Genomic DNA, 13,614 nt, shown 5'->3' on the forward strand with positions numbered 1-13,614 from the left:
AACTGAATTGAAAAATCTGACGTCATTGATGGCGAAAACAGCGATGCACATCGACGTTCTTTGCAAGGTGCTGCAGCGCTTGCCGGCAGTTGTGTGCTATACCTTCCGCGCCAACCATATAGATTATATTTTTAAATATAGATAGGAGCGAAATAAGTGTGCTTATATTGTTATTAATTATCGATAATGGCTGGAGATAATCCGTAAGAAAGTTATGAAGATGTCAGTCGATTCAAGAGTGCGCAAGATTTTGAAAATGAAGAGCTAAAAACATTCTGCCTCACCCTAGACAAAATGACACTGACATTTGCTTGGAACAGGCGATAAAAATTTCTGACATTTTAGAGATGTTGAAATCATGTTCCATACACTTCCATAGTTTTACATCCACCATCGTCGTCCTCAAAATATTTAACTCTGACTTGATTATTTTCTCATCTTCAACATTTATCTAGAGATTTCATTTCCACTTATGCGGTGTAGATATACACAACGACTGATTGAGTAAAACTTCAGGAGACGTTTATATTTCCATCCTCACCTTTTCCCCATAATGTAGGGTAACACATATAAAAACGACGTCATATTTGTTAAGATTTTATCATAATAAATCTTACCAAAAATGACCCGTTATTTTCTTTAATGCACCGGTATCCTGATCATCATATTTTATAGTTAGGTAATTCTTCCGTCGCTGCTTCATAGAACATCATCATAACCTTTTTGCTTATGGCTGAAGTGCTCGCAAAAATTCTAGTGCCTGTCTTGAGAGACGGCATTCCGGCCGATATGAACTTCTTTTCACCCAATTTTTTGAGAAATATTACGTGAAAAAATTTATTTTTGCACATCTTACTGTCTGATGTCGTCATTCGATAAAAAATGGAATTTCCTTCCATTATCCGCCATCAAATTAACTAGAACGTTGCACGAAATTTTAAAAGATTTTGCACTGGTAAAAACGCTTATGGCTGACTTTAACTCATACATTGTAGTAAACGAAGTTAGCCCCTCCGCTTAGCCTTGCGGTCCGGATTGGGAAGGAGCGTCTGGTCCCCGGCACGAATCCGCCCGGCGGACTTGTGTCGAGATCCGGAGAGCCGTCTGTGGAAGGTTTTTAGGAAGTTTTCCATCTGCCTCAGCGAATGCGGACTGGTTCCCCTTATTCCGCTTCAGCTATACTATGTCGGCGATTGCTGCGCAAACAAGTTCACCTCGTACGCGTACTCCACCATTACTCTACCGCGCAAACATAGCGGTTACAGTCGTCCGGTGTGTGACGTTCCCTAGTGGAGGGGGTCCACCGGGAGCCGAACCGCACAATAACCCTGAATGAGTGGTGGAGTGGTGAAGTGGACTGCGGTAGTCGTCGTGGGGTTGTGGACCACTGCGGCTGCGGCGGGGACGAGACCTCTCCGTCGTTTCTAGGCCCTCGGTTAACACGCAATGCAATACAAATGAAGTTAGGTAAGTGGGTTTTTTATCTGAAGGAAGGGCGCGAGCGACGCGCCCATTCACGTCCTTCCTATTCGTGAATCATATAGTCATAACATCTCATTATCGTCTCACGATATGAAAACGAGTTCTTTTTTTTGTTCTTCTTTTACAAATGAGAGCGTGCAATGAGACACAAGTGTCGTATTATTAGGTTGGCCCATAAGCTGGTAGCGTTTTTGTTTTGCTTGTAGTATTTTAATTTACCGATTGTCACTTTATTTGTATTTCACTGCTGCTATTTGAGTTTACATATCGTCATTTTGTCATTTGGAGATAGTGCGTGCAGTTGTGGACGCTAGAAAATGTAGTGTCAAGTGGAGAAATCGGGACATTTCCGGCATATTCCTCCGTTTTCAGTTGTGGGGTGAGAGCAACTGAGGCAGCCGAAAACATTTGCACCGAGTATGAGGTAACGCCGTTGGATAGAATACGGCAGGAAAATCGTTGTATCGTTTTAAGAAGAATGGTTTTGGCATTAGTGACTTACCACATTCAGTAAGATCTTCGGTGTTTGATGAAGGTGGTTTAAACATATTAAACCACGATTATCCACGTCATAGTAGCTACTCGAAAACTGACAAATTGATGAACTGTAATCACTTCGCCATCGTGCGACATTTGCATGCAGAGTGGAAAGTTAAAAATCAGGTGTACGGTACCGCGTTCTCTAAGCCATCATCACAATAATCAGCGTGTGGTCATATGTGCATCTCGGCTTGCTCGTCATCAATTGGCTCCTGAACAACACCGACCATTCCTATCCTGTAGCGTTACTGGTGGCGAGAAATGGTGTCTCTATACTAACGTAAAGAAAGGAAAGGAATAATTGAGCCCAAGCAAAGCAACACCTCCCCCAACAAAGACGTACGCTCATCCACAAAAGGTAATGTTACGCACTCGTCGGAACAACGACGGTGTGGTGTACTAGGAATTGCCTGCCCGAGATGTAACCATTACTGCTGACAGTTGTTGCCAACAACTGAGACGCCTTGCAAACGCAATCCAGGGACAGCGACCAGGAAGGCTGTGTGAAGTGGTGCTACTCCTCGATAACGCCCCTTCTCATCCTGCTAGTCCGACAAAAAGCACTATGCAGGGGTTGGTTGGGAAGTCATTTCTCATCCACCTTACTCACTTTATACTGCCCTCTCAGATTTTCACTTTTTCCGATATCTACCAAATATCACTCACGGAACTTCCTCTCCAGATGAAAATTGGCGCTGCGATTTCCACAGTCGGTAAGTTACCGCAGCGTTGGCTTACTGTTGTTCACAGAGAACACGAACATAGTATTATTGATAACTAAAAGTACTTGTTATGTTTATCCGTTGTGTTTATTAAACTTATGATAAAACGCTACCAACTTATACACCAACCTCGAAAACCTTTTATTCATCGAGATACGGAAGTACTCCTCCGCAGCAGTCAGAGATAGGTGGCAGAAGACGTATTCAGACGTCTATAGCACTGCGGGAAAACCCAAACGGCGCACTTACAGACGTCCACAACACATGGGTATGGCTTGGCAGGACCTGTATACACGCTTACAGCATTGAAAGGATATAAAAAGCGACGTCATATTTATCAAAATTTTGTTGTAATAAATCGTACCAAAAATGACGCGTTATTGAGGGATTTTCTTTAATGCATCGGTATATTGAAATAGCATAATTTCTTGTCAGTTGATCCCCCTGTCGCTGCTTCGTTGAGCATCGTCATAATTGTGAATGAAAAACACATAACTGTGGATGTTCTGCAGCATTCTTTTAATTCGTTAACTGGTTATATGCTCACGAGGTTGTCATCAGACTGTTATATATAAAACGCGACGTCACATTTATCAAAATTTTGTTGCAACATATCGTACCAAAAATGACGCGGTAGTGAGAGATTTTCTTTAATGCATCGGTATTTTGAAATAGCATATTTTATTGTTAGTTAATTCCTCTTTCGCTGCTTCGTCGAACAACTTCATAATTGTGAATGAAAAGCACATAACTTTGGATGTTCTGTCGTATTCTTTTAATTCGTTAACTGTTTATATGCGCACGAGGTTCTCAGCACACTGTTACTGTGTATCACCATTAAAAGGATGTACAACACTAAAAGTGAGTGAGGCGCAATGACTTCGCAGGAGTAACGCAACTAAAAATTTTATACCTAACAGTACATGAAGGTAAAGGCAACGAGCCAGAAAACATTAAGGCTAAACGTGGAAACGATTGTGAAGAGAAGATGTTCTGGTATGGTATAAAGAACCTAACAGCCTGTAAGACAATTTAAATTAAATTAACTTAACAAGCTCAATGACGTGCAAAGAATTATACTCAATTGAAGAGAAGATGTAGCAAGACAACGCAATGTCCTAGAAAGCAATTTAAATTAAATTAGCAACCTCAATCATGTGCGAAAGAACTAAGCTTAACTGCAAAGAATATGTAGTTATGGTTGACAGCCTAATATCCTATAAGACAAGCTCACTCAAAGAAAATAGTGTAGAGGGAATGGCTTGAAAAGCTATTACACACGCGAGGTGATGCCAAAACATAGTTAAAGATATAATTGACACTTGCAACAGAAACGTTGTTCTACAAAATCAAATAAATAAGACGCTTTTAGCTGTATTCCAATAGGAGGACTGCATCGTTTCGTCTATAACGGAGATAGCTGTTTTGCATCGCTTTAATTCACGTTTCAAAGTACACTGAGAAAATTCGACGTGCTGGCTTCTTCACGCTCGTAGCTGCTCGTTATGACGTCACAAAACTTGTCATACGTCGCTTCTTCATTAGCCGTCATGCAAGTGGGACGATGTTTTATTTGTAACTGTCAATGACCTGTTTTTCCTAAAGCCCTTTGTCGCTGCTACTGCTGAACGGCTCTCGTGCCCAGAGAAGAGGTTTCGAAAGAGAAAGCTGCTTCTACATTTGGTCCCACGTTGCACGCGTTGACCGACTTGAACGTTTTGCAGGTGGAGGGCCTGCGGCCGGATACGCGCTACGCGGTGGTGGTGCGTTCCGAGACGCCCGCGGGGGTGTCGCGCGCCAGCCCGCCGTCGCACCCCACGCGGACTCTGCCCCCGGGGGGCGGCAGCCGCCCCCACTCCCAGGAGCAGCGCCGCCTGCAGGCCGCCAGGGAGGCGCTCGGCCGCCTGCAGATCCTCCTCAACGCCGCTCAGCCCATCAGCTCCAACGCGGTGCGCCTTCGCTGGCAGGTGCGTGCCACCGTCCTACTGCAGGGACGCTATCCACCACACCACTAAAACCATACAACCGCTTAAGGGGCTCCGGAAAGGCTCAAAATCATGAAAAGTTCAATTTTTACTATTTTGCGTTTTCTGAATCTGCAGACTATTACCTTTTAATAGAATATAATTTATTCAATTCCGAAGACTACAACTATTTTCAAATTTTTTTTGAAATGTGTTCTACATGGGCGTGACCCACTGTGGCGCTGTTAAACTGCTGTCAAATGGTGTTATTATTAACGTCCGTGTTCATCAGGTACATTTTAGTGATGTGAGATAAAGTATGTGTTGTGGCTAACCTGTGATGGTTCAATATATATCGCTGGTGTGATTGCCGATTGTTTCATGTTTATTTACTCTGTAGTTATCTCGAAAATATTCGTAATTAATTCTGTTTCTTGAGTCTCTGTTTTGTTGAAGAATAATAATGAGTAAAAGTAAAGTTGCTGTTGCGACTTTCAATGATGGCAACATTGTAAGGTGCAAGGTATTTAGAAATATGGGAATGAAGATAGGTTCTAACATGGTACGAGCAATGCTTGCTTTAGACAAGGAACGCCTTTGGGCTGCAAACAGGGCTGTAAAGAGTCTAGAAATACAAGCAAGAGTAAACAGGAGGAGGAACAAGAGGAAGCTGGAGGAGGAGTTTGCAGAGGATGAAGATAATCCATCCTATGGACCTGGAATGCACTAAAAAGTTAATCCAATCTTTGCCGCTCGATTCCCAAAACTTTTATTTTCTCATACTAATTACATGTTTTCTAAGGATTTTCCAAACATATTTGTTTCAAACTTTCAGTAAATGTTACACAGTACCTTCTTCATAATTTAACACAGCCTTTTTCCAAAAAACTGTATATTTTTGAATATATAAATAAAAAATTGCAAAAAAAGTTGTGAATTTTCATTACAATTGAAAAAAAAATCATCTTTAATAACTGAACTAAAATTTTGTAAAATCCCTGTGTTAAGTTGTAGCCCATATTCCAATAAATTATCTGTAAAAAGTTCAACTTCCTACCTCAAATACTTTGTGAGGAAAGATGTAATTTATAAGCGTTATTTTAACATTGCAAGTATAGGGCGTTCCGGAGCCCCTTAAAGGGGTTTCACAGCAGTACATGACAGCGATCTTCTAGGGAAGTAGGAAATACATCCGAGAAGCTCACTCCTATCTCCCCCACTTTCCCTCTGCTGAAAAAAAGACTCTAAACACGCTCGAGCTGGATTTTATAATAACAGTTGTGCTCTGACATTATCTGTGGAATACGCAAGTCTTCTACGTTGGTAGGAACTTTCTGGTGATGAGACAGAAGAAGAAATGGGAGTCGATACGGAAGACGTAGGGGATTTAGGATTAGTCAGAGTTCCACATAATATTGAAAGATTTACGATTAGCTAACGCTCAAGTCATAGATAGCACTTCTTCGGGTATTCTAAAATTTTTGGAAGTGCAACCAAAGAAATACTCAAGTTGGTCTGTGAAACCTAACGAGACATGGAAGAGAAGAAAGAAAAAGATTCAGAAATAAAAGTAAAAGCCCTAGATAGCACGATGACAAAAGAATTCGTAGCACCTTCGAAAACCACAAAAGATCGAGAAGCAATGCGTTTAAATCGAATGAGTACAGAACCAGTTAAATATGTAGCGTTGTCATTACACCTTCAACTGTTACATTTGTTTAATACGTACTGGGAGCTAGAAGACGTACCAGAAAATTGGAAGAAGACTAAAGTAATATCGATATATATGAAAACAGAAAAAATATACGAGAATACTACTGAAGGATAAGCTTACTTCAAACACCATATAAACTATTTGCAAGAATTTTAAAGAGGAGACTGGAAACAGTAGCACAGTGTTTGCTATTGGAGAAACAGGCCGTGTTGAGAAATGGACGATCAACGACTGACGCAGTTGAGAAACAGAGAGTTCAACAAAGAGACACATATTGCTTACTATATTCTGAGAAAGCCTTTAATAATGTGATAAGAGAAAAGTTATGAATAATGGAGCACCACTACATTTTATATCAGCTATAAAAGGTCTGTATAAAGAACCTCATTAATCTTGGGTATATAAGATATATTTACAGGAATAATACAAATAAATAAAGGATTGAGACAAGGCTTCATTTTACCCTATACACTGTTCAATATTTACATTGAGGACGCAGTCTGCAGATGGAATACTAGGACTAACACTGAGGCACAACTAAACAATTCGGTAAAGCTAAAATAACTTCTATACACTCAAGACCTTGAACTAAATTTTTCAGAAAGAGACGATTTACAAAAACGAATTTATGAACTAAAATATATATCTGCAAACGACGATATGAAAATATCTTCTATAAGTCGAAGTCAGTGGCATGTTGTGAAAAATATTTAGTTAAGACCAAGGTAGAAGTTGATGAAAAGACAATAGAACAGGTAAAATATTTTAACTATCTTGGTTGTGAAATATCTTATGAATACGAAGAAGATATGCAGATTAAGTTAAATAGATTTGAAAGTATCTATGGGACAAATAATAGAATTTTAAACAATAAAGTACAGAAAGAAACACACTCGCATTGTCAACCCTATTATATAGAAGTGAATCGTGGTCACTGGAAAAAGAGAGAGAGAGAGAGAGAGAGAGAGAGAGAGAGAGAGAGAGAGAGAGAGAAGAGAGAGCGAAACAAAATATGCAAGGATTGAAAAGCACATTTCTTAGAACAGTAAAGGGATGTAAATGAATGGATAAAATACACTCCTGGAAATTGAAATAAGAACACCGTGAATTCATTGTCCCAGGAAGGGGAAACTTTATTGACACATTCCTGGGGTCAGATACATCACATGGTCACACTGACAGAACCACAGGCACATAGACACAGGCAACAGAGCATGCACAATGTCGGCACTAGTACAGTGTATATCCATCTTTCGCAGCAATGCAGGCTGCTTTTCTCCCATGGAGACGATCGTAGAGATGCTGGATGTAGTCCTGTGGAACGGCTTGCCATGCCATTTCCACCTGGCGCCTCAGTTGGACCAGCGTTCGTGCTGGACGTGCAGACCGCGTGAGACGACGCTTCATCCAGTCCCAAACATGCTCAATGGGGGACAGATCCGGAGATCTTGCTGGCCAGGGTAGTTGACTTACACCTTCTAGAGCACGTTGGGTGGCACGGGATACATGCGGACGTGCATTGTCCTGTTGGAACAGCAAGTTCCCTTGCCGGTCTAGGAATGGTAGAACGATGGGTTCGATGACGGTTTGGATGTACCGTGCACTATTCAGTGTCCCCTCGACGATCACCAGTGGTGTACGGCCAGTGTAGGAGATCGCTCCCCACACCATGATGCCGGGTGTTGGCCCTGTGTGCCTCGGTCGTATGCAGTCCTGATTGTGGCGCTCACCTGCACGGCGCCAAACACGCATACGACCATCATTGGCACCAACGCAGAAGCGACTCTCATCGCTGAAGACGACACGTCTCCATTCGTCCCTCCATTCACGCCTGTCGCGACACCACTGGAGGCGGGCTGCACGATGTTGGGGCGTGAGCGGAAGACGGCCTAACGGTGTGCGGGACCGTAGCCCAGCTTCATGGAGACGGTTGCGAATGGTCCTCGCCGATACCCCAGGAGCAACAGTGTCCCTAATTTGCTGGGAAGTGGCGGTGCGGTCCCCTACGGCACTGCGTAGGATCCTACGGTCTTGGCGTGCATCCGTGCGTCGCTGCGGTCCGGTCCCAGGTCGACGGGCACGTGCACCTTCCGCCGACCACTGGCGACAACATCGATGTATCGTGGAGACCTCACGCCCCACGTGTTGAGCAATTCGGCGGTACGTCCACCCGGCCTCCCGCATGCCCACTATACGCCCTCGCTCAAAGTCCGTCAACTGCACATACGGTTCACGTCCACGCTGTCGCGGCATGCTACCAGTGTTAAAGACTGCGATGGAGCTCCGTATGCCACGGCAAACTGGCTGACACTGACGGCGGCGGTGCACAAATGCTGCGCAGCTAGCGCCATTCGACGGCCAACACCGCGGTTCCTGGTGTGTCCGCTGTGCCGTGCGTGTGATCATTGCTTGTACAGCCCTCTCGCAGTGTCCGGAGCAAGTATGGTGGGTCTGACACACCGGTGTCAATGTGTTCTTTTTTCCATTTCCAGGAGTGTATGAAACTAAGATAATCAAAAGCAGCTGAAAATGTGATGTGTGAAAGAAAAACTGGGGGTAAACAAAAATAAATCTAACGAACATCTACAAGAATTGATCTACTGAGACTACCGCTTCAGATAAAGAAACGCACTCGCATTGCAAAAGGGAAAAGAGATCGTGTCAGACCAAGAAAGCGTGGGTACCGTAACAGTCCACAACTGACCTGTCACAGAAGAAGAAGATGGAGACATTGAAGATATGAAGGCCAAGTAAGTGCTAGAACTATCGCAAAATCAACTTAACGCATTATGCGCTGAGTGCTGGATGACCATCAGTTTTGTTTTAAGATAGATAAAGACACCAGAGAGCAGTTCTGACGTTGCATTTGATAATGGAAGTAAGACTTAAGAAAAATCAAGATACTTTCAGTGGATTTTTAGTGCGAGAAAAAGCGTCCGATAACGTTAAATTGTGCAAGATGTAGGGAATTCTCGCGAAAGTAGGTGTAAGGTATAGGCGTAGACGGGCAATGTAAATAGGTTCAAGAGAAAGAGAGGAAAATAATAAGAGGGTCAAGGACAAAGAGATAGGAATAAAAATGGTATAAGACACAATTGTAGTATTTCGCTTCACCTCTTCAGTCTTTACACTGAAAAAGGAAAGGCGAAAATAAAAGAAAGGTTCTAGAGTGGTATTAAAATTCAGGATGAAAAGATATCAATGATAAGTTTCGCTGATAATGTCGCTGCAGTGAATGTAAGGAAGAACTGTAGAATGCAGTGAATGGAATGAGCAGTCTAATGAACTCACACTATGGATTGCGAGTAGACCGAAGAGGAACGGAAGTGATGGTGAGTAGCGAATGTAAGATTAGCGACAAACATAGCATCGAAACTGGGGATTGCGAAGTGAATGAATTCTGCTACTTGGGAAGCAGAGTAGCATACGAGGGACGAAGTGATGACGAGCAGACTGACTGGTCACTACTAGCAAGTTCATATGACGTCACTGTATGGAGCAATGCGTTGAGTTTCGGCATTTAACTCTGAACTTCTGCGTCAGGTCTGGAGGTCAACAACTACGTGCCGTCAGCAGTCATCCTCTTATTGGAAAATGCCAGAACCGGAAATCCCTTTAGAAAGATATCCTCAACAGGCACTCTGTCTGCCCCTCTATTAGCTCGTCTAGAGCTCAGCTGAAAATACTTAATTTTGCAGTGGGTCAGAAATCCAACTGCATGCTTTGTGTAGAGAATAAAAAATATGAAAACACACACGCACCACAGTCAGTGTACATATAACAATGATGGAGAAACACTCGGCCGAAAGCTCGTGCATTTGAAAACACTTGACGCGGCTGATGGGTGGGCAATAGTTTACGCCTGAGAACTCATCGGCAAAAGAGATATTAGCAGTGGCGATGATGTTGGCAGGTGTTGGGCGCTGAGGAGCTGGTGGAGGGCGTGTACGTGCGCTACCGCGACCTGTCGGCGGCCGAGCCTTCCTTCGGCCTGGTGACCGTGATGAACGCGGGCGCCACCGGCTACACCGTGTCCGGGCTGCGCGCCTTCACGCGCTACCAGTTCTTCCTGGTGCCCTTCCACAAGGCCCTCGAGGGCCGGCCCTCCAACACCATCACGGCACGCACCCTCGAGGACGGTAAGCACCAAGCCGGCTACTCTACACACTTCCTGGGTATATTTAGATGATTATACACTGCAGTACTTTCCGACTGTATTTGAGTCCTTGATGATTTTTGTTCGTAGGCTTTTAGGCCGTGGTCCTAGCTATAGCTTACTGCCGAGAGGGAATTTTAGAGCACAAAATCTATGGATAACCACTCACACAGACATGTACCTTCATAAAAATTTTAGTCATCATCTCAAGCAGAAAAGACGGGTGATCAAAACATTAGTCGACATGGCTAAACGAGGCTGTGACCCACATTACTTGGAGGACGAGATCGATTATTTAAGTAATGGTTTGAGAAGAAAGAGCTACTCCGAAAAAAGACTAAAGGCTAAAAGAACTAGGAAAAGGCATCGACTGAAGAGAGACTTTTCTTCTCATTCGTAAAGACCTGTGCCAGTGGCGTCGTCGGATGAGGAATGGAGGGGCATGTGGTTAGCACACCACTCTCTCGGTCGTTGTCGGGTTTCTTGACCTTGGAACTGCTACTAATCGCTCGGTTGGCATAGCGAGTGGGGTGCACACCCTGTCAGTAGTCCCAGCATGGAAAAATCCCTGGCAGTACCCTGAATCGAACCTGGGTCCTCCGCATGGCAGTCAGCCGTGCTGACCACTCAGCTATGGTGTGGACGTCATCAGAGTTCTGACGCAGTACTGACACTGTCTTTAAACCAACAAGATAGGTGTGCGAACATTTGAACACTGGGAAGGACCTATGTTCGCCTTTGCCGCAGCAAGAGTGTATAAAATCACTTGCAGATTACGTCCAGTGTACATAGACTGTGGCGCAAACCCGTGACCGGGCTATTGGCGTGACTGCAGGTGGAGTTCAGCCTTTCCTCGCCGTGATACCAGGAGAGCGAGAGTGGTGGGTGTATCGCCCTAGCTGACTGTTAGCCCCTGGGAAGATGACCGGTATCAATTGATATCAGGCTGAGTAGACCTGGGGCCTTCCTCGAGCGACTGGAACGAAGGAAAATTCTAACACCCATTTCGGGACTGAACCCAGGACCACTAGGCCCGTAGGTTAGTGCTGTACCCGACAGATGGCCACGACTGCAGTCTTCGCACCTCGTCCTGCTAGTTCTTACATTCCCTCCGATGATACGTGTCTTGCCGTCAATCAGCAGGTGGTGTCACTTTGACATCACCACTGGCCCTCCTTTCAAGGGAAAAATCTCCGGGTTAATAAGCCTCTCCCAGCGGGTTGAACGACCTCCTTTCTGCCTGCTCTCTGTGGGGGAGATCGTTTTAGTAGCTAGGTTGCGTATTGGGCACTGACTTCTGTTACGTGGAGCTCCACCACCCCTTTGTGTTCATTGCGCTCAGCCTTTGACGGTCCACCATTTTCTGACGGAATGCCCTTTTTTTAACCACTTATGTTCTCGTTTGTGTATGACGTCTGAGTTATCGGCCGTTTTAGCTAACGACGCGCGGGCTGTCAATCGCGTTTTACTTTTTATCAGTCGGAGCAATATGGCGAAGGCCATTTAATTTTTAGTTTAGGACCTCCGTTTCTCTATGGCGTATTTTATAGAGCTCTACGTCCCTGGTTTTACCTGTCTTCTCTTCCGTCGATTGCGATCAATATGTAGTCGTTTTCAACTCCTCTCTTTGTCTTCGTGTTCTACAGCTCTGACGTAGGCGCGTATGACCGTAAATGTTTTTGCGCCCTAAAACAAAACAAAACCCCAGGTTTTAGCAACACATGAGCAGTAGGAGTCTGAGAAACACGGATAAATCGACAGTAGCTGATTATTATCTGAGACCCGGGAACCATCAAATTCTCAACATCCAATAATTTCTACACTAGGATGTACAGAGAGGCCATGGAAATTCAAAAGCATAAAAAAGGAGTTTATTAGAAAAGAAGGAGACCTGATTATCAGAATTAGGTAAGTTATGGGTTTTAGTTCTAATTAAAGGAAGTAGCTCCAATTCTTCCCCAGTACAAACTGCCTAACATACGTAGTCGCGATTCTGTGATCTTTGACAGCTGTGTAATGATACCACGAACCGATCTTGAGTGGATATGTATAAACGGTTCTGTCTACTAAGTTTGTTAAAGTCTGATGCAGTTTTATGAGTCTTTGCATATTCTAGTGATGTCTCTAGCACTGCGAAACGAAACTTCAGCAGAGAAATATGTCTCGGACCACGGCGTACAGTATGAACGACAAAAGAAATTAACAAGTTTGACATGATGTCTACGGGCAAGTAAAAACGTTTAATTTACGTTTTGCCAGAAGCATTTCACATTAACTTATTCAGCGACCGTCAGTAGCCTGTATTACACTCGCACTTTAAACTATTCTGGGCGTGTCATTCTCATGCTGAACACTTGCCGTTTGTGTAGGAGGTGTTCTTTATGCGCCCTAGTCGTTTACTGGCAAAGCTGTTTTTTCCGCCTACACCACTGTTTGTAGCTCTTTAGTACAATGGTGCCATATGTGAGTTAAAGGTAATAAAATAAAGTGAAAAAATTTTCGTACTCCAGGCCACTGAAGATGTGTGAATAGTTCCAGGTGAAATGTGTCTGGCAAAACGAAAACCCGATTTATTCGTTGTTCATAGACACAGCAAAAAAATCATTAAGATATTACTACTAGCAACCGAGAAGTGAGAGGTGGAGAATGTTAAAGATTATACCTCCTACAAAGGTTTCGCAGCTCGCATGTGCATTAATACCCGCCTTGCCTCCCTCTTTTGTACAGCTCCATCAGCATCCCCAGAAAATGTGCGAGTGAGGAGGCTCAATGCTACTGCAGCCAGTATCTTTTGGGATCCTGTTGCGCCTGAGTATCTAAACGGAATGCTTCAAGGATACAATGTAAGTCATATTAGTTGTTATTTTTAAACAAAGCTTCCAGGTAAACTGCTATGATTTAAAACGCTGGTACATCTTTCTGCTTCACGAACGCCTTCTGAAGCAGTCCAACAATAATTAATTTATTGTGGACTTTTTGTAGTTTACCTCAAATTAGTGAGTAAGAAAAAATACCGATACTATTCTACTGCAAGAA

At 43.6% G+C, this 13,614-nt stretch overlaps 1 protein-coding gene across 1 annotated transcript in view; it reads left to right on the forward strand.

The window, feature by feature from the left end:
• The window catches only part of LOC126101219 (roundabout homolog 2-like), a 348,383-nt gene that overhangs the window by 273,500 nt on the left and 61,269 nt on the right, over positions 1-13,614 (forward strand). Inside the window, exons 9-11 of the mRNA XM_049911911.1 lie at positions 4,469-4,711; positions 10,336-10,561; positions 13,306-13,421. Of these exons, the coding sequence (XP_049767868.1) occupies positions 4,469-4,711; positions 10,336-10,561; positions 13,306-13,421 (585 nt within the window). The remainder of the gene's footprint in view (positions 1-4,468; positions 4,712-10,335; positions 10,562-13,305; positions 13,422-13,614) is intronic.

Source organism: Schistocerca cancellata, chromosome 9, assembly GCF_023864275.1.
Source record: "Schistocerca cancellata isolate TAMUIC-IGC-003103 chromosome 9, iqSchCanc2.1, whole genome shotgun sequence".
NCBI classification, from domain to species: domain Eukaryota; kingdom Metazoa; phylum Arthropoda; class Insecta; order Orthoptera; family Acrididae; genus Schistocerca; species Schistocerca cancellata.